At 31.8% G+C, this 21,373-nt stretch overlaps 2 protein-coding genes and 1 long non-coding RNA gene across 3 annotated transcripts; 2 read left to right on the top strand and 1 right to left on the bottom strand.

Moving 5' to 3' along the window:
• The first annotated feature begins 2,108 nt into the window (after nucleotides 1–2,108).
• LOC149881503 (uncharacterized) lies at nucleotides 2,109–3,493 on the top strand. Its single transcript, XM_090067999.1, has one exon. The coding sequence runs from the start codon at nucleotides 2,156–2,158 to the stop codon at nucleotides 3,491–3,493; it is 1,338 nt and encodes a 445-aa protein (XP_089924125.1). The 5' UTR covers nucleotides 2,109–2,155.
• Nucleotides 3,494–13,315: 9,822 nt separating this feature from the next.
• Nucleotides 13,316–15,161, top strand: LOC149881502 (uncharacterized). Its single transcript, XM_090067998.1, has 5 exons — nucleotides 13,316–13,526; nucleotides 13,869–14,028; nucleotides 14,256–14,318; nucleotides 14,669–14,723; nucleotides 15,107–15,161. Exons 1-5 carry the CDS (start codon nucleotides 13,488–13,490, stop codon nucleotides 15,159–15,161), a joined length of 372 nt encoding a protein of 123 aa, XP_089924124.1. The 5' UTR covers nucleotides 13,316–13,487.
• A 4,308-nt stretch (nucleotides 15,162–19,469) lies between these two features.
• LOC149881501 (uncharacterized) lies at nucleotides 19,470–20,641 on the bottom strand. Its single transcript, XR_016445559.1, has 2 exons — nucleotides 19,974–20,641; nucleotides 19,470–19,862 (listed from the first exon to the last, which is right to left on the bottom strand). It is a non-coding gene; the product is annotated as an uncharacterized LOC149881501 (long non-coding RNA).
• Between the last annotated feature and the right edge of the window lie 732 nt (nucleotides 20,642–21,373).

The following is a 21,373-nucleotide window of genomic DNA, read 5'->3' as shown; positions in this document are numbered from 1 at the left end:
CCAAGACATTGTTCCTTTTTTAAACTTGGTAAGGGAGTCTGCTATTCAAACCATGGAAGGAGAAAGAAACACAAAGGTAAGAATTGTTTTAGTCTGTGAAATGACTCGCGTAAGCATCTTAACACGTGAGGAAACTACTCAGACGGCTAACTTTTCATCTAATGCGCAAAGATTATTGGAGGGTGATGATGTGAGAGCGCTCATGACTGAAATGGAAGAAAAAATCTTGGAACGTAGCGCTAATTACAACAAGATGGGATCCAATTGCGTCTTGTCCAAGATTTTGAGGATGGATATAAGCTTTGTTGATTATGAACCTTTCAAGGGCTCTTCCTACATGGAGCTGCCTCTCAAGTTGAAAAAAAAAAAAGCCATCATCAACATGAAAAACGATGACGATCAATGTTTCAAGTGGTGCGTCACCAGAGCTCTTAACATGAAAAATAGAGACAACGAAAGAATTGACAATGAGTTGATTGAACAATCGAAAAAGCTCAATTGGGAAGGAATGGAATTTCCTGTAAAGACCACTCAAATCAAAAAGTTTGAAGTGAATAATCCTGACATCAGCGTGAACGTCTTTCACTATGAAATGAATAAGCCTCAACCTATGCAAATATCCAAATTTCATGATCGAAAACACTGTGTTGATTTGTTGTATATTTCAAACAAAGACAACAGCCATTATTGCCTTATTAACAATTTCAGTCGGTTTGCCGGCTCCTCAACAACAAAAGGAAAAAGAAAACTTCATTTTTGCAGAAATTGCATGCATGGTTATGACCAAGAAGAAAAGCTTACAATTCACAAAGGATACTGTTATGAGAACGCTCCAATGAGAATTGATCTTCCAAAAGAAGGGTCGACCCTTGAGTTTAAAAACTACAACAATAGTATGAGAGTTCCGTACTGTGTCTATGCCGACTTTGAAAGTTTCATCAAACCCATCGATGATAACACTGAATATAATAATAAAGAATCGTACACCAAAAAATATCAAAAGCATGTTCCAAGCTCCTTCTGCTATTACATCATAGGACCTGATGGTTTAAAAATTAAATCTTTTGAGTATACAGCCGAAAGCGATAAGGATGACGTAGGTAAAAAGTTTGTTACCAGTCTTGAAGCTGACTTTATAAAGATTTGCTGTGATAGTTATTCACTTAAACAACAATGGAAGAATAAGCCAATAAAGACGGATGAGGACAAGAAGAAGTATGAAGCTGCAACCGAATGTCACATTTGCAAAAAGGATCTTAATGGTGATAAAGTGTGGGATCACTGTCATTTGACTGGAAAATACCGCGGTACTGCTCATGATGCTTGCAATAAAAAATATCGAATTCCAAAATTCATACCAGTCATTTTCCACAACTTGTCTGCCTATGACAGTCATTTGTTCATCAAGAGATTAGGCGGAAAAAACGGAAAACTCAATTGCATACCCAACAGCGAAGAAAAATACATCAGCTTCTCAAAAAGCATCAAAGTGAGAGATTCGATTGATAAGAAAGGTAATCCGAAAAAAGTGTATAGAGATTTAAGGTTCGTTGACAGCTATAGGTTCATGCAAAGCTCGTTAGCAGATTTGACTAGCAACCTTGTTAAAGATTTGTGTGAGGAGTGCTCTAAATTAGACCCTAAGACATGCAAAAAGGACTGCCTTGATAAGAAAGGTAAAAAATGCAAGTGCAAAGACAATTGTAAAGACTGCGCTCATAGAAGATTTAAAAAAGGAGACATCATGTGCAAACATCTCAATTCATTCTACAGCGGAGAACAAAGAAATTTGCTGCTAAGAAAAGGCGTTTACCCTTACGAATGGGTGGACTCGATTGAAAAGTTTTCCGAAACGCAATTGCCATCCAAAGAAGCTTTTTATTCTAGACTAGATGATAAACACATCAGCGATGAAGACTACGCGCATGCACAAAACGTTTGGAAAGTATTTGGATGTGAAACCTTTAAAGATTACCACGAGCTATACAACGAGTCTGACGTGTTGAATCTTGCCGATGTCTTTGAAAATTTAAGAGACACTTGCATGGAATATTACGGTCTCGACCCTCTTTGGTATTACACCTCTCCTGGTTTGGCTTGGGACGCTATGTTAAAGGAAACTAAAATTGAGCTGGACTTGATCACCGATATTGACATGCTCAACATGATCCAAAAAGGAATACGCGGTGGAATCTGCATGATCTCGAATCGACTTGGAAATGCCAACAACAAATACATGCCAGACTATGATCCTTCACAACCATCGAAATTCATCCAGTATTTAGACGCCAACAATCTTTATGGATGGGCCATGAGCAAACCTCTACCTGTTAGAGGATTCAGATGGATGAATGATCTTCAAAATTGGCGTAGCATGCCATGCATACTTGAAGTTGACTTGAGCTATCCTGAAAGTCTTCACGATTTACACAACGACTACCCTTTGGCTCCTGAAAGATTAACCATTGGAAAAGTACCCAAGCTCGTTCCAAATTTAAACAATAAAGAAAAATACGTAGTCCACCATGAAAGCCTAAAACTCTATGAACGATTGGGTTTAGTCATCACTAAAATTCATCGAGGAATCACCTTTGAAGAAGAACCTTTCATGAAACCATACATCGATGGCAACACCACTAAAAGAACAAAAGCTAAAAACGAGTTTGAAAAAGAATTCTTTAAACTCATGAACAACTCCGTCTTTGGAAAAACCATGGAAAACATTCTAAAGCACGTTGATATTAAACTGGTTACCACAAGAAAAGAAGTCTTAAAATTATCCAAAAATCCTCGTTATGATCGGTACAACATTTTTGATGAAAACCTCACTGCCATTCACATGAAGAAAACACAAGTCACTTACGATAAACCAGTTTACTTAGGAATGAGCATCCTCGACATCAGCAAGACTCTCATGTTTGAGTTCCATTACGACTACATCAAACCTAAATACGGTGATAAAGCCAAGTTGCTCATGACCGATACCGACTCGCTCATTTATGAAATCGAAACGGAAGATTTTTACGAAGACACTGCTGATGATGTTGAACCCAAATTTGACACGAGCGACTTTCCAAAAGACCATCCTGCTATTCAAAACGTTGGATTCAAAGTAGGCTTAAATAAAAAGATTATCGGCAAGTTCAAGGATGAGACCGGTGGTAAACAAATCACACAGTTTGTCGGGCTTCGACCTAAGCTCTACTCTTATTACATCCCTGAAGAAAAAGAAGATGAAGATAAAGAGCAGAAAAAATGCAAAGGGGTCAAAAAGAACGTTGTCAAAAATAAGATTACTCATCAAGACTACTATGACTGCTTGCAGGGTAAACAAGAAAAGCTCGCCACCATGAACGTTTTCAGATCTCATCTTCACGACGTTTACACCGAAGAAATCAACAAAGTCGCACTCAGCGCTAACGACGACAAAAGAATTATCTTAGATGACGGAATTCACACCCTTGCCATCGGACACTACAAAACAAGGCAATAAACATCTTGAAGAACTGGTATATAAATAACATGATTATTTTTATACTTCTTCTTGATTTTTAAAGACGACTGTATTGGTTTTGTCATGATATGAAGTGTTCACCATTTTTTTATGCATCCTTAAGTATGGGAATGGGTCAATGCGCCAGAACCCGCTTTTCCTTATATATTACATGCTTAATAATAAAACGCTGGTTTTTAGCGAAATTTTAAATAAAAAACAAAAATATTAAATGGAAACTCTATAAATGATCAAAGAAAACCACGCAGATTGTGAAAAAAGTATCAGCTAAAAAAAATTAGTCAGAAAAATTATGCTTGAATTAAGGTCTACACGAAATATGTCGCCCTTAGTTATATGTAGACCTAATATAGCAAACTTTCACATTTCGTGTAGACGTAAACTGCTCTTATATATATATATATATATATATATACATATACATAGATATATACGTTTATAAATACATAAATCACTAGTATGAAAGCACGAAATGCCAGTTTTTCGTGAATACTTTTTCATAATATTCCTATTCGTAATATTATTTTTATACTATCTATTTAGTCTAGATAAGAAATAATTATATGTTTTCGCTATAGTTGCGCAGCCATCTTTTTTATAATAGGCCTCTTAGAATCGGCCTCTAAAATGTAACATACACGGCCGTGTAATATAGTAGGCCATGGGCGACCCAATCTTCATATGCAAGTCTTTGATTACCATCTTTAAAGCCAGAGAACTAGACCACTATCGTGGCTATACTTAAATTAAAGGAAAGTCAAGTTCATCGCTAGACATACTTTAGGAGTTATTCTTTGGCTCTTAAATTTAGAAACAAATTAAAATAGTAAAGCTAAAACCTTTAAAGCACTCACTTGAAAAATTATCACTGAAATTTCCACAATCATTCTCCCTGTTTGTTATTTATTATCTATTTGTTATTTGTTATCTATTTGTTTTTTATGCAAATATCTAATAAAAAAGCTACGAAAATTTTCCAAACAATCAAAGCCTTAAATTTAAAAACTTTCACTGTTAAACCCTGTATTTGATCCACCTCCTTGTTCTCAATTGATGATGATATGCTAAAACAGGTGATGTTTTAACATATCTGCTGATTAACATATCTGCTGAATACCCTTTATACTTCGTTTGGGAATAATTTACAGCATTTTATATTTTAAAAGGTCCGTTGATTTATGAGCATTTGTTTAGAGTTTTGTAACTTTTAAATATTTTTTTCTTTCAAGAAAACGTTTAAACATTTTTTTTCAGTTTTGTTTGTTTCTTTTTTTTCCAAAAAATATTGTTAAAATCTTTATTTTTGATAAAACTTTTCTGAAATTAAACACTGTCTTTTGGTCTTACTTTTGTCTATATATCTTATAATAATCTAAGAAATTGAAATGATAAACAATTATTAAACAACTAAAATGAATCATATTATATTCAATTCCCAATGAAGAAAATAAATAAAAGACTTTGGCATCACAAGTTTTCATTAAACTACAGTGGAAAACGCAGAAAAGCAATGTTATCTCATCAATTAACTCAATTGCTTTTAGGAACACATAAATGTAACTTTCACGTGCGAAATTATTGAAACTTATTTTTTTTTGACACAATACATCTACTTCGCTTTATTTGATTGATAAAAGCATTTGTTAGCTTTGACTAAATAAAAAAATCAAAAACGTTAAATCCCTTTTCTTTCAACAAGAAGAATTTTAAACAATCAAACAAAACAAAACGAACAAAAACAACCGGAGAGACCGGGCCTGGTTGGTTCAAGGGATAAGCTGACACTGCGTTTAACATTGGAATTTTTCACCAAAAATTTTAAAAAACTACACGGAACCTTTCTTCTTGGCCTATTCATCTTCCAGTATAGTATTACGGCAATTAGCGAGTGCCCTAATATTGCATTGTTGCAATTAGAAGATAAAGCAACATCTGTGTTTTTTTACAAACTTTTAATAACCTGCAGTTATGCGAAACTAAAAAAAAAAAAAAAACAGCTACAGAAAAGTAGTAAAATATAAAGAAGCAGGGTAAGGCTGATATAGCGCTTACGTCAATGGACAAGAAGCAGTCAATAACTCGTAGCAAAAGTTTTTGTTTCTCTGGTAAGTGAAAACACTGATAAGTAAAACTAATTGATATGCAAAATTGAAACAAACATTTTTTTTTTCGTCCACTTAAATTTATTTATTTATTAATATTTTGTTTAGAAAAAGAATTGGTAATTAAAACTACCTTTTTTTTTTGTGTAGAACATCTTTTTGAGAAACTTTTACAAGTAACGCTAACTTAACTCCGGCAAAATGTACACCTTTTAGATGAAAGGTTTTCATCAGAAACTGTTTATAAAATAAATTAAACTCGTCAACGTTGTAAATATCCCTCAATTCATACCTTGACAGGATTGTGAGCAAATGGGTCTGCTCCCAACTTGCTATCATTTCCTTTGTACACAACCTTTCCTTGTCAGAAGTATTTCGAAAAACAACATTATATCTATTCTTCGACCTGTCTAGCCACCCTTCTGAAGCCTCAAAATCCGTTTTGTTGAGTTCCTTTGCAAAATCAAAAGCTTTCTCCCTCATAATTTTTCCACCAATCGGTGCATTTCGTTAACGTGCGTTCATAAATCATTTATAAACAGCTTTATCAACGGAATCTTGCTTTCCAAAACTTAACTTTTGCCTCTTTGCTTCAAACTGATCAGAGACATTCATGCTAATAATGTTTTCTTTATGATTAATCCAGTAAGTTTAAGTGTTTTGAGGAGCAATGAACTTTTCGGAAACATTCTAAAGACCTTTTTCTTTTAGAGCATGATGTTTTTTATTGATAGTCAAGTCCGTCTTCTTTTGTGTAGACGCCATGTTGAAAATTCTACTGCACCACGTTAAAAAGTTAAAAGATATATTTTTTTTATATAACATAGTTTTAAAGTTGTAAGGGTTATACAGTATGCGACAAAAGTGTTTACATGTTTTTGAAAAATATTCTTTTTTAAAATAAATGATTGAAATACATGTTTATATATCAATATATATATACCAAAATAAAGGTAATTCATTGTAGTTTCATGTTTTGAGCCTGAATTTAAATGAAAGAGAAGTGTTTATAGCAAATTATTTATTGAAAAAAAATGTCAGATGTAAACAGTTTTGTCGCGATTTATGGTATTATTAATTTTAATGCGAAAATAATACTTTGTGGCTGTATTTTTAATATGTTTAAAGAAAACATATCTCAATTAGTAATAAACGGTTTATTTAAACTTAAAATTCGTAATGTAAACAACAGAAAAATTATAATTGAAAGAATGAAGAAAGTGTCGAAAGAAATTGAAAATTTAGCTGTTCAGAAGCTTAAATCAGGATTGTCTCATCGTGAGACAGGACGAGAACTTAATATATCTTATTGTTTAGTCTATAAAATTAAGAAGCGAAACGATATAGAGGAGAAATGCAACAAAAATGGACGCAAGAAAATTTTCACTACTCGAGATCAGAGAACAATTTCTAGATTAATCATGACAAATAAAGAAAAATCAGCACACGATGTAAAGAAACAATTAAATAATCCTCAAGGTACAGTGGTAAGTACTCGAACAGTGCAGAGAGAACTCAAGAGAATTGGATTCAAGGCAAAAAAGAAGATCAAGAAACCACTACTAACACCGAAACATCGTAAACAACGATTGGAATTTGCAAAGAAGTATGAAAACTGGACTTTTGCTGAGTGGAGTAAGGTGATTTGGACAGACGAAAGCAAGATTAACTTGATTGGCTCTGATGGCATTCGATATGTATGGAAAAAAGCTGAAAAAGGAATTTCTGATCGTGACTTTATTCCAACAGTAAAATATGGCGGCGGAAAGTTGTTGTTTTGGGGATGTTTCTCTTCGTCTGGTGTTGGTAAAATCGTAAAAATTGATGGAATAATGGACGCGAAACATTATATTGACATTTTAAACAATGGCTATTTGCCTAGTTTACGAGGATGGCGAAAGCAAATTCGTTCGACACTTTTTATGCAAGACAATGATTCAAAGCACAAGGCAAAAATTACATTAGAATTCCTAAATTCGAAGAAATTTAAGATTCTAGAGTGGCCTGCGCAAAGTCCCGATCTTAACCCGATCGAGAATCTTTGGTCTATTGTGAAGAATCAAGTTTACAATTATGAAACAAGAGCAGCCAGTCGACAAGAATTATGGGAACGAGTTGAGTATGTTTGGAGTTCGATAACTGTTGAAGAATGCAAGAAGTTGATTGGTAGCATGCCTGCGAGAATTGCAGCAGTCATTAGAAGTCGTGGAGGCTACACAAAGTATTAGTTTCGCATTAAAATTAATAATACCATAAATCGCGACAAAACTGTTTACATCTGACATTTTGTTTCAATAAATAATTTGCTATAAACACTTCTCATTCATTTAAATTCAGGCTCAAAACATGAAACTACAATGAATTACCTTTATTTTGGTATATATATATTGATATATAAACATGTATTTCAATCATTTATTTTAAAAAAGAATATTTTTCAAAAACATGTAAACACTTTTGTCGCATACTGTATGAGCATTTTTTGACGTTTATATATTGTCATTTTGTGAAGGGTTGAAAAAAATATTCAGTGATGTTTTTTTAAATAACTATTACTTCTAAGTTTGACTAAAAGGCAAAATTAAATATTATACATGATATTTTGTATAAAAACGAACTCTTACTAGGTCTATAAGAAGAGCATATTAATGAAAACAAGGCGTTACGACCGTCATAAAAAAAATTCGAAAAGTTTTTTTCTATGCTTCGTATCAAACTTTTTAAAACTACAGCCCTGGTAAAAGTAAAGACACTCATACATATTTTATCATCTTTTCAAAAAAAAAAAAAAAAAACACTAAAGTGCTTTAGATCACCATTTCAACATGTTACTAAATACGTCACGGCTTTTTGACTTAAAGAAAAAAAAAGTTTAAGCGCGAACGATTTAATTCATTTCAAACAATATACATCATTTAAACCAAGTTATACTATAAATCAATTATGTTTATTGTTTAATTTTCAGTTTGTTTATTCATTTTATTACTAAACTTGTTAAAGTTTTTTTTGAAACTATGAGTAACTAATTTCAAAAAATTGCGAAATGCTGTAAATATTTATTTACAACATTTCGCGAGTTTTTTTAAAATATATAACGGAGCATATATCACAAACAGCAGCCGTTATATTTAATAACATTTAAAATGCCAAAGTCAGATGCTGAAAGATCGAAAGCTAAGGCGCGTTTTGATTTATCATTATCCAACGATAGTGATAAATCAAAACGTACTACTACTACATATTTAAGTGTACTCAATTTAAAAATAGATACATGGCCAAATTCATACAACATTGCTCTGTGAAATATCTCTTTCAAAGTATAAAATGAAACTTCTTTGCTAACTCTCACGGTAAAGGAGCAGTTGATGGAGTAGGAGGGTCATTAAAGAGATTTGTTTGGAACAGCGTAAAATCTCGTGAAGTGATCGTCTTAGACGCTAAAGACTTTCCCTTAGCATCAAATGGAAGCAAAACTTATGTTAGACTTATCAACACAGATGATAATAATCTAAGGTGGGCCTTAATAGCTGATAAAATAGAAGAAGCGAAAGCCGTTACAAATATTACTAAAATGCATTTCTGGCAAGTGAAAAATGGAAAGTTTTTGGTTTCAAAGTTCTTTAATATTTTGTAATGGGGTTGCGGAATAGTTTTAAAATCTATATATTAGTAAAAAATTTACTTATCAAAGATATTTTTTTCCTATATTAGATTCCCGGCTCCGCAAAACATTTGCGAGGCGTATGAAAATCGTTTGTTACCTTTTCCAAATAAAACGATCCCAGTATTGAAGAACCATCATGGATAACCTTGAAAATTTTATAAAATTCATATCTTTTAGCATAATTTAATTGGTTTTTATAATCATTCATCTTTTATTATGTCATTCATTGCGTTATTAGTTGTTTTTCATTTTTGGCTTTTTCGACCGTCACGACATAAAACTTAATAAAACTCTCGGAAAACTTCAAGCAAAAGCTATGAAACTCACCATAGAGTAAGTTCAATGTGTAGTTAAAGAATACAGCAAAGGATTTTTTTTTTCACTGAGTAGATGGCTGCATATAGATTGACATATTGAAATTTTATTTGTTTAGATTTGTCAAAATGTAACCCAGCCAACAAGCCGACATGAGCCCCATCTAATTTTTGCCTGGGCTACATGGGATGATCTAGGCCAGGGTTAGCAATATTGATTCGACATGGGTTTTATGTGGGACGCCCATCAAGCCGGCCACTGCGAAGCGGCCGGCCTTTCTATTAATGATCGGCCATGAAATATTTTTTATCGCCCCGAAATTAGGCAAGTAACTTCTATAGTAAATTTTTTCCTAAATTTGTCTTAATTTATTGTATTTGATTTGAAATACATTACTGTAGAGATGTCTAATAAAGTATATAGCGAGCGAAGTCGACGACATCACATCCGTTCTAGGGTAGATAAGCATTTTCGCATTGCAGCTTAGAAATCTTTCGATGTTGCTCTAGCTGAGGAGGATTTAACTTTAGAGATAAAAGCTCTTGATGGTTTTGAATATCAGAATGAAATTGATTTGGAGGAAAATGTTGCTGAAGAAGATTATTTGGTAGGAAGTTTGATGGAAGTTGAAGATATTGATCTTTGTGTAGAACGCTATGACGTATACTTTGTTGATAATGATTTATCAGATGAATTTGAAGAACATGAAGAAGTTGAGCAAGAACCAGATTGTAATGTTCGAGAGCGGTAAGCAGAATGGGCAACTCATTACAATATTTCACATGCAACCACAAATGCACTTCTGATTATTTTAAAGCTTCTTCTTTTAGATATCCCATCTGATGCAAGATCATTATTATCTACCCCAAAAGTAAATGATATAAAGTCAGTTGGAGGTGGTCAATACCACCATTTTGGAATATCTCACTCTTTTACATTAGTTCTTAATGCATCAAAAATATCTTTAGATGACATACGAGGTATACTTACACTTCGTATAAATATTGATGGTGTACCTTTATCTAGAAGTTCAAATTTATGCCTCTGGCCAATCCTAGGAGTGTTAAAAGAAATAACCAGGCTAGGTGTATTTACATTAGGCATGTTCTTGTGTGTTGTGGTATGGTTAAGAAACTTATTCACCTTTAGATGCCTGGTAAGGGAACTGGGCTGATTTCTGCTGCATTTGCAAATATCACATCAAGTCAACTCAACTTAGTTAGATCCCATGTGCCAACAGAGTTTGCACAAAAACCAATATCACTTTTTGAATTTCGACAATAGAAAGCTACTGAATTCTGTCAGTTTTTATTATATACAGGGCCAATAGTATTAAAGAATAGATTGCCTCCTTTGATATACAAAAGTTCCATGATTCTTTCTGTATCAATAAGACTTCTTTTAAGTAATGAACCCACATCTGATGTATATAATTATGTTGAAAAGATTCTTAAATCTTTTGTTGAAGGGCTTGCTAAATCTTATGGCATCCAAAATTTAGTTTATAATGCACATAGTCTGACACATATTGTACATGTTCGAAAGTATGGGTCCTTAAACAACATCTCATGTTTTCCTTTTGAGGATTACAATGCTTATTTTAAAAAATTAGTAAGACGACCACAGAACCCTGTTGCCCAGATAGTTCGTTGCTGTGCAGAAAAGCAGCAAGCTGTTGAACAACAGACTGAGGAGGGAAAAAAAGGCGTAAGAAAATTATTTTGTAAGAAATTTCATTTTGATGGACCAATACCTGACACTTACCATAATTGTTATCAGTTTAAGAAGTATAGTGGTCATTTTTTGGTTTCTGAATCTAAACAAGATGGTTGTTTTGAAATAAGTGGTACAATCATTGCAGTAAAGAATATCCTTGTTAATCCTTCAAACGAAGTTCTGGTTGTATATCAGAAATATTGTAGTATGGTATATTTTTTTGATTACCCACTGGATTCAGCTTCACTTGGAATTTATGTAGTAGGAGACCTTGAAGACCAATTACATGTGGCTTCAGTCAATTTATTGACTAGAAAACATGCTAATCCCTATTGATCAACATTATGTTGCTATGCCACTGGTACATAATGACTATGGAAAGTATCTTTGAATTTTACTTGTATATTGAGCCAGCATCAATGATTGTATTTTTTTTAATTTGCCTTACCATAGAGTCATAAGTATAGTTTAATTAAGTGTTTTGTTTGGGATTATTTTCTCTCTGTATTAGTACATCATTTTTGAAAAAGCAAAGTTTGGTTTTTTTCTTTAGCTTTATTTTCTTCTCTTCTTTAGTTGATCTATTTATTTTTCAACAAACAATTTCACCTAATATTTATTCTCTCTCTTTTTTTTTTTTTTTTTTGTTTCTAAATTTGGAACCAAAACTGGTACAAGTGTTTGACCAATCTCACTCAAAGCATGTATATTACTTCTTGGTCAGTAATGTTTTATGCTTTAGTCTACCTGTTCTGTAATTTTGTTAATTTCACAAAATCCCTGCTTATGATATAATAATGTTTTCATATGCAGATATATTCATGTAAATATTTTTTTATTGCTTTATATCCAGCAAAATATGGTTCTCTTTGCCATTGTTGAGTTTGTAGCGACATTTACTATTGCCATCATACCTCAAAATGGTTTGCCTCAAAGGAGGAGGATGTTTGCTTCTAGCCACCTGCTGGCGCAAATATCAGGCAATTTGTTCTTAAAGAGGTAACACCAACAGAATCTTGGAGCAAATTTAACATCAGGTGCTTGGGGAAAGCAAGTATTTAAGTTTTGTTTATTCTTTTTTTTTTTTTTTTTCTTTTACTTATAGGCTTATTAAAATTAGATTTGTTTTCATTTTAAAATTAAAATATAAATTTAGATTAAAAAGTGTACATAATGATAAATATATATTTTCATTTAGCAAACTATGAAAGGGCACGTGAGAAACTTTAGAAAGCAGAAACTACCTCTGACATCTAGACGACAGATACAGAGCTGCAAAAAGAGAGAATGTAAATGTTCTTTAAATTTTTTCTTGTATACCCTAGTTTTATTTATGGTGTTGCAATTATGGTAAACTGGCTAAAAAAGTACGTATTTGTTTTTGCTTGATGAATCCTTCATTGTTAACACATACTTTTCTTACTAGAAAAGTATTTTTGTTATTTTTAAGATGACTTATTAAGTTGTTTGAGGTTACAGCAGTTCTTTAAGTATGTCTTTTTCTGATCCTTTTTCAGGCCTAAGTTAAACAAAAGAGTACTGCCTTCAGACTCTGAGTCTGAATATGATGACATTGTGGTTCCACCACCTCCAAAGTCCTTCATCCCTTGTTATCCCTTGTCAGCTTCATCCTCTTTGGTTTCATCGCATTCACTAATTAGTTCTCAGTCTCCTTCTAACTTCAACCTTCCTCGTCCTTCTGAAATACTGTACACTGCAAGACCTTCAAATTTACTCAATGATTCAACTGGTAGGTATTGGTCTTGATATTGTGGCAGATTTTGTTTCTTTACAAAACAATTTTATGTATTAAATTATGTCTAATGGTATTATAATACTGAACTGCAGGATTGGCAAATGTTCTTTTGTTATGCATATCAAAATTATTTTTTTTAAATGAGGTGTCTTTTACCTCGTAATCTGTAATACATTAAAGAATACTATTTATTGTTAAAAAAGGTTTTAATTTTTTATTTTATTTTAAAGAAATATATTTCAGGTCAGCTCAATAGAATTGAAAAACCTTTTCGGGAGAGTCTTAAGACAGCTAGAAGAAGTTAAAGAAACTCAGCGTATAAAAATGACCATGATTAGAAGTCAACAACCAGTTCAAAATGTTACAATACTTCCAAAAGGAGCCATTTTTCATTTGCTAACAGAATAAGATTTTACAATAATGGAAGGAAAACTTGATGACATCAATTTCTTGAATAGTGTGATAAGTAGTTTTAAACATAATCTATGCATTCTGTCTAAATAAGTTAACCACCCACCATTTCTGAATTTCATGAAATAAAACAGATCTCTTACCCATTTTTAGTTTATGTTTATTGTACATGCTACAAAGCCCCTAATAAGACACATGTTGTCCCATCATATATACTGTGTGCTCATGTAAACCTCTGAGGGCAAGTATAAATGATAAGATGAATATGATGATACAGTATATACAATGAGAAATATAAATCAAAGTGTTCTGTCTGAGAACTTGATAAAATTAATTTAAAAAATGATAGCAGGACTAGGATTCTACTTTCATAGAAAAATTTATTTTTAGGTGAATTTTATTGCTGATATTGTGGGCAATACTCTTAAAGAAGCAACAAAGCGGATGATGGCTTTTGTAAGGAGCAACAATTTAGCCATGAAATTTAACTTTTTTGTTCGTGGTGACAAGAAAGGGTTTGGTTCCACCCGACTTTTTGATACTGTGTACAGTAAGTGCAATCTTATCTAATTAACACTCCAATGATTCTCTTAATTTGAATTTTTAATCAATTTAATAAAATAAATAGTTTTAGAGTAATAGCCATGGTATCTTTCTATGCGAGTTCCTTATTTTCTTCCTCACTTTGCAGAGTTAAAAAAACCACTTTTAAGGATGCTAAATCAATTACATGCACCATTAATTTTGTTAATAGTTTTATTACATTTTGTATTTCAGAGGCAATTAAAGGAAACCAAAAAACAGCTGAAGTCATTAAAAAAGACTTTGAGAAGGCAGAAGGTAATTAGTGATAAGTCTTTTGTATATTTAATCTCTTTGTTATGAAAATCCTACATTTATTAGGGTGTGAATTACAAAAGAGTGCTTTTATAATAGAACTCTTCCCCTTAAAAACTATACCAACAAATTTGCAGAACTGTGTTGTAAAATTTCTTTGTATCCATCTGTAATAAGCTGAAAATTTTCCTGTTTTAAAATTTATCTTCAGTCCTGGTATGGAAAGATTTATCCACAAAATTTAAATCTGGAGTTATAGGGGATTATCATTTTGTCATCACTTAAAGTGAATTAATTAGTATAACTGTTCTAAATGCAACGAAAAGTAACAATTTTGTATGTTTTTGTCTTAGGAAAGTGGCTTTTGGGAAGTCGAGACCGCGACGATAACCGTGCCAACCGAGTGAGGTCTTTGGGCAATTGCTGAATAATTTTTTTTATTCTCAATACAGTCACTTACAACATCCATGTATATTTTTTGTGTTTCCCGATGATATACAAAAGCTTTGCTTTTTTTCCCAAACAAAACAAACTGTCTCACCCAATGTGGCTCGAGCTTGTTTTAAAAACTAAATTTATGCGCAATTTGCTTGACTTACAGTGGTGGCCAAAAGTCTTGGAACAAAACATTTAACGACCAAAAAAATTTATTTTTGATCTAAAGTATAAATTTTGAAGGTTTGAGGTATATTTTTAAAGAGAATGTTGTTTAAAAAAGTACTTAGAACTTATTTATTTTTTTATTTATTTTACCGTTATCGTTTATTATCTTTAGTATAAAAATTTATCAGCTATATTATAACAGAACTTTCACCTATAAAAAGAGGAGTTATTGCTGCATTATGACCGAACAGTTAGAAGAAGGCTTTTGGTTGATTTCAAAATGAAGGCATGCAAGCCAGCAAAAAAACCTTTTTTATCATTAAAAACCTAAAAGATCGAAAAACATTTTGTCAGCGCTACAAAAATTGGACTGGAGCATATTGGTCTAAAGTTCTTTTTTCTGATGAAACATGTATTAAACAATTTGTTACAAACAACTTTGTAAGAAGACCAAAAAACTGTAGATATATGCCAAAATATACAGTTAGTGGTGTCAAGGCTCCTGTGTATTGTATGGTTTGGGGTGCTATTTCTGGCAAAGTACGTGGGCCATTATGGATAATGCCCAAGAATACCACAATAATCAGCCAAGTCTATTTGGATGTTATGAAGGAGAAGTTGCCACCTTTCATGCAGATCTTGAACTGCACTTATTTCCAACAGGATGGTGCACCATGCCACACAGCCAAAATTGTAAAGAAGTGGTTTGCTGATGAAGGAATTCAAACCCTTGGAAATTGGCCTGGATCATCACCAGATCTTAATGTTATTGAAAATTGTTGGCATATTATGAAAGTAAAAGTTGCTCCCAAAAAGCCTAGATCCTATAATGATTTAGTTGAAGCAATCAAATCAGTGTGGAGCCATGAAATTACACCAGACTATTGTACAAAACTTGTTAACAGCATTCCAAAACGTATCTAAATGGTAATTGACAATAACTATGCTTCCATTAAATATAGAACCTTAATCATGTATGTGCATGTACCTATCATCTTTGAAATTGTTATAAACACTTATTTTATTGAAAAAAATAAAAAAATGTACTAATAAATTGTTTTTCACACCAATATATTGATTTCAGAACATAAAATATGTTGTTCCAAGGCTTTTGGCCACCACTGTATATATATTAGGGTGATCCAAAAATGACCAAAAAATTTTTTTTCTTTACTTTTTGTTATTCCTAAGGTCTAAATGTGCTCATTTATGAAAGAAAAGATTGTACCAAAAAATCAGCCAAATCGGTTAATATTTAGAGGTCGCGCTGGGGCGATCTTTATACCCCTCTAAAATTGGACTTTTCAAAAGTTCAGTAAAATATTGACCTTCGTTTTCTGTACACATTTCGGTTTTTTACCGTTCGATTTTAATAAAATGAAAACGAAAATAAAGCTCTTATTACGCATAATAATTTTTGTTAAACAACATTTCCTTTTTAAATGCATATTAAAGCGGCAAAATAAATTGCAAACTAAGCCAAATTTCATTATATTTTATTATATTGGTTTATTATATGGTTTAGTTCAGTTCGAGACTTTATCGAGAATGTTGTGATTCCTGAAATAAAATTACAATAGTTTATCTATTTTGCTTGACTAATAATATTAATTACAGTATTTTAAGAAAGTGATATAATTGCGAGTTTCAACGAAACTAATTTTGTTTGGAAATATAGGTGACAACAAAATATATTTTCATTCATACAATGTATTAAAGAAAATTTAAAATGGCTGCAGTCGCAAAGTCAATACGCAGTTCTACAGCAAAATGGTTAATTGGTCAAACAATATCAATGCTTTCCCATCTTAAGCTTCCAACGATTTTGGAAGTATTAAAATGTTTTTTCTTCCAGCATGAGGTGAAAGGATTGAGTATACATGAAAGCTCGGTAACAGTTATCAAATCAACTTGTGAAATTTGGGAAAAAGCTAAAATTCCTACAATTCGAAAGGATAATGCAGTTACAAGGCTTTAAAAATTTCATAAAGAATATACAAATCTATTAAAAGACAGAAATAAGAAATCAGCTGTTGATAGAAGCAAAGTAACAGACTTTCAAAAGAGAATTATGAAACTTTTTGATATTGCGCCAACTAATGTTTTTGATTTAATAAAATTTGCTGAAGATCGCAATTTCCTCATAGATTAACGAGATGATAAAAACATGGTCTTGGGTTCCATTGATAAAGATGATGCAGAGAAAGAAGAAAATAAAGTTTGCAGGGAGATAAGTTTGGATAAACGTTTGCAAAAAGAAGCGTTAAGGAAACAACGCTCTGAAGAAGTAGTTGTTTTTGAGAATTCAACTTCGCTTTCAAGTTCTGCTAGTAGCGATCATGATGATATTGTAGTTTTGAAAGGAAAAGATGATGTTGCAGAAAGCTCCGGTCTGAAAAGGAAGCGTTCTATAAAAAAAATTATTACCCTTGAAGTTGTTGCTTCCTTAGATAGAGGAAAAGTAAGCAATCGTGTGGCAATGCAAACTATAGCAGCTACAATTCAAAGTTTAGGAGCTCCTATTGAAGAGTTCTCTATATCTGTTACTACTTTTCATAGGGCAAGAACTGATTATTGTGAAACTCATTACAATGAAACGAAAGAAAATTTCAAACCGGATGTACCTCTCGTAGTTCATTGGAATGGAAAAATGATGGCAGACATCGATAGAAATGAAAATGTTGAGCGTTTGTCAGTTTTAGTAACCGAGCGTGGTGTTAAAAAACTTCTGGGAGTGTCAAAACTTCCTGATTCAAAAGGAGAAGCCATTGCTACTGCAGTTGTAGCCTCCCTCCATGAATGGGACGCTTCGAATATTATTAATAATCTCTGTTGCATGTCGTTTGATACCACAGCTAGCAATACAGAATCTGAGAAAGGTGCTTGTAATATACTTGAAGAAAAATTAGGAAAAGAATTATTGAATTTAGCTTGTCGTCATCACATTACTAAAATTGTTGCAGGATCTGTGTTTAAAACTTTATTTTCCAACAACGTCCGGACCAGATGTTGCTATTTTCAAACGATTTAAACAAGCCTGGAAGAATATCAAGAAAGATGATTTTATCCCAACAGTGCAAGATGAAGAAGCTGAAAGATATCTTTCAAACGTCTCGATTGAAAAAAAATCGTCTATAATTAATTTCTTAAAAAAATGTTTGCAAGACTCACAACCACGAGATGATTATAAAGAACTTCTTGAATTATGTCTAATATATTTAGGAGAGCAACCTCCTAGTGGAATAAGATTTAAAGCACCTGGAGCCTTTCATCATGCTCGGTGGATGGCAAAACTTATTTATTCAATTAAAATATGGTTATTTAGAGATCATTTTTAAATGGTGCAACATGAATTAAACGCAGTAAGAGATATTAGCATGTTTGCTGCGTTAATATATGTTCGACAGTGGTTTACTGTACCACTCAGTGCCTCGGCCCCATTTAATGATTTAGATTTTCTAAAAAATATTAAGGAGTATTGTGAAATGAATAAAAATATAGCGACCGCTGCAACCAAGGCAATGAAGCGGCATTTATGGTATTTAAGTGAAGAACTTATATCTTTGGCCTTTTTTAGTGATGATGTAGAGATTGAAGTTAAAAGAAAAATGATAACTGCCCTTCAGCGTCAATGCGTAGTCAATAATAAGCCATCAAAGAAATTAGCAGATATTACAAATGTAATAAGTAAATCCCTTAAGGACTTTGTAACGTGTAAATCATTTTCATTTTTTAATTTCTTAAATATTGACATTTCCTTTCTTGAAGAAGATCCTTCAAACTGGAAAAACAATGAGTCGTATGCCGACTCTAAAGAAGTAGTGAAGTCTCTTAAAGTTGTTAATGATTGCGCCGAAAGAGGGGTGAAGTTAGTACAAGACTTTAATGCTGTCTTAACAAAAGATGAAGAGCAGCAAAAGTATATGCTAAATTTAGTTGCAGAAAACAGGGCTGTCTTACCAGATGCAAAAAAATCAACATTGAGTGCTAAACAAACCAGGCGACAATGAGCAGCTGTTGTTGTTTAATGTTGTTTAATAAAAATTATTATGTGTAATAAGAGCTTTATTTTCGTTTTTATTTTATTAAAATCGAACGGTAAAAAACCGAAATGTGTACAGAAAACGAAGGTCAATATTTTACTGAACTTTTGAAAAGTCCAATTTTAGAGGGGTATAAAGATCGCCCCAGCGCGACCTCTAAATATTAACCGATTTGGCTGATTTTTTTGGTACAATGTTTTCTTTCATAAATGAACACATTTAGACCTTAGGAATAACAAAAAGTAAAAAAAAAATTTTTTTGGATCACCCTAATATCTATATAATTAGAATTCAGTTATTAATTTCACATTTTTAAAACCCTAAATGGGATAAAGTAGCAAATACAAGTTTATAAACTGGTATTTTCTATTTTATTCCATTTAGGATTCTTAATGTGTAGCATTTTTGATCTTTTACATGTGATCTTTTCCACCTACTATTATTATAACTATTGTGAGGGCGGTGGATTTTTTTAATTATATTTATTTATTTTTATTGTTATATTATGTTTTCTTCTTTTGCAGTAAAGGCGAAGGGGAATGGGAAGGGGAAGGGGAAGTTTGGGTTTAGTGTTATTGTTGGATTAGGTATATGGAGGTTGGGAGCTAGGTTGATGGTCTGGGGAGTATTTGGTTAGGAAAGGGCTAGGTTTGGGTTGTGAGAAGGTATATGGAGGTTGGAAACAAGGTTGGGGGGTTTTATTAAATGTTTTCTATGTTCGGTCCCTCAGGTAATATATTACGGCGCGGCTATAGTAAGGTGTGCGGTTAGAGCATCATACTTTTTAATAACAATATTTTACGCATATAGTAATAACAACAATAATATTAATAATCTTAATGCAAACAAAAGTACTTACTACTGGTTCTTCTTCTCTTACTTGTTTTTCTTAATAAATATTCTCAAATATTTCTCATCAATATATATGTTCTCTTAATATTAACTTGTACATATAACAATACATTAATTCTCATAATAACGCATATTGAAAGTTACTCAAATATTTTCTTACCAACTTTCCTCATAAAGTTCTCTTTTAAATTCTCCTTTAATTCTTCTCATAAGTTTCTTGTTAAATTTTCCATAAATTCTTTTCATAAATTTCTTATTAAATCTTCAAAACTCTTTTTCTCATAAATTCCTCTTTTAAATCTCTTAAAACTCTTTCTCTTAAAATTCTCTTTTAAATCTCTTCTTCAAAAACTCTTTCTCTTCTCCCAAAGACTTCACTTAAAAACTCTAATTCTTCTTCTCTTAACTCTCCCAATAAAAGCTCTCTTTAAAAACTGTCTTCCCATAAAAAAACACACACTCTCTCTCTGCCAGCTTCTTTCTTTTTTTTTTGAGCTTTTATAGTTCATTAGTTTACTTGACAGGTAAATAGGTCTCTGTATGTACGTCTTTTCTTAATGGTTATTTTTTTATTTTTTTGCTTCATTAGTTTTCTCGTGTTTTATTTATATGACATGATGAATGAGTCTCTGTATGTACGTCTTTTCTTAATGGTTATTTTTTATTTTTGCTTCATTAGTTTTCTCGTGTTTTATTTATACGACATGATGAATAAGTCTCTGTATGTACGTCTTTTCTTGGTTGACTCACTCTTTTCTTCCTTCCAATGTTATTAGCTTGAGTCGGGTAAAACTTAAAGATAATGTTTTTCAATTTTATCATTTTCCCTCCTCACACTATCATGACAAAATTTTAACAAATGTTAACAAACTATTATAACAAAATTTTATAAAATTAAAAAACGTGTTGCAAAAGGAGTTTATTTTAGAATAAATGCTATTAATAAATACATTTAAAATAATTATTGAAAATATTATTTTTTCTTTTACGATTTACACGCCGTCTTTTGCCGATTAAATTAATTAAGTAAATCACTTCGGCTCGTATAATACGAAATGGTTTTTAGTAACTTCTAACTTTCTTCAAACATTTTCTTAAAAAGAAAATATTTATATATATATATATATATATATATATATATATAATATATATATATATATATATATATATATTAATCATTTTTAAAAATACCGCTTTTTTTAACTATATTTGAGCTTATAGGAAAACTATCTTCAATAGCAGAATCGTTTAGTAGATTAAAATCGATTTCTAATAGTGTAAAACGTTAGTTATGTTGTTAGTTGTTATAATTGCAGATCCTTTTGTCAAACTAAAAAGTAAAAAGGAAAGATTAGTTAAAAATTATAATGAGATTTTAATAAATATTTGATAAGTTTATTTTATATTTTTTAATGATTTTGAAAAATAATTTTGTATTAGGTTTTAATGTAAACACATATTAATAGCGTATGGTACGGAAATGCTTTCAATTCAATTTAGAGGTAACCACCTTAATCTCGCCTTACAGACCATTAATATGCTTCTTTAATTTCTAATAAT

Source organism: Hydra viridissima, unplaced genomic scaffold, assembly GCF_058129835.1.
Source record: "Hydra viridissima isolate aposymbiotic clone 2 unplaced genomic scaffold, HvirCarnegie_v1 scaffold_12, whole genome shotgun sequence".
Taxonomy (NCBI): domain Eukaryota; kingdom Metazoa; phylum Cnidaria; class Hydrozoa; order Anthoathecata; family Hydridae; genus Hydra; species Hydra viridissima.
Note: the sequence above shows the minus strand (reverse complement) of the source record. Positions and strands in the feature narration are given on the sequence as shown.

What these genes read in the sequence shown, in the direction of transcription:
- LOC149881502 (XM_090067998.1), top strand. Translation starts at nt 13,488, where the DNA reads ATGGAAGGAAAACTTGATGACATCAATTTCTTGAATAGT. An exon ending in ACATCAATTTCTTGAATAGT is followed by an intron (nt 13,527 to 13,868) that starts GTGATAAGTAGT and finishes ATTTATTTTTAG; the next exon opens with GTGAATTTTATTGCTGATAT. An exon ending in AACCGTGCCAACCGAGTGAG is followed by an intron (nt 14,724 to 15,106) that starts GTCTTTGGGCAA and finishes AAAATTTATCAG; the next exon opens with CTATATTATAACAGAACTTT.
- LOC149881503 (XM_090067999.1), top strand. Translation starts at nt 2,156, where the DNA reads ATGCTCAACATGATCCAAAAAGGAATACGCGGTGGAATCTGCATGATC.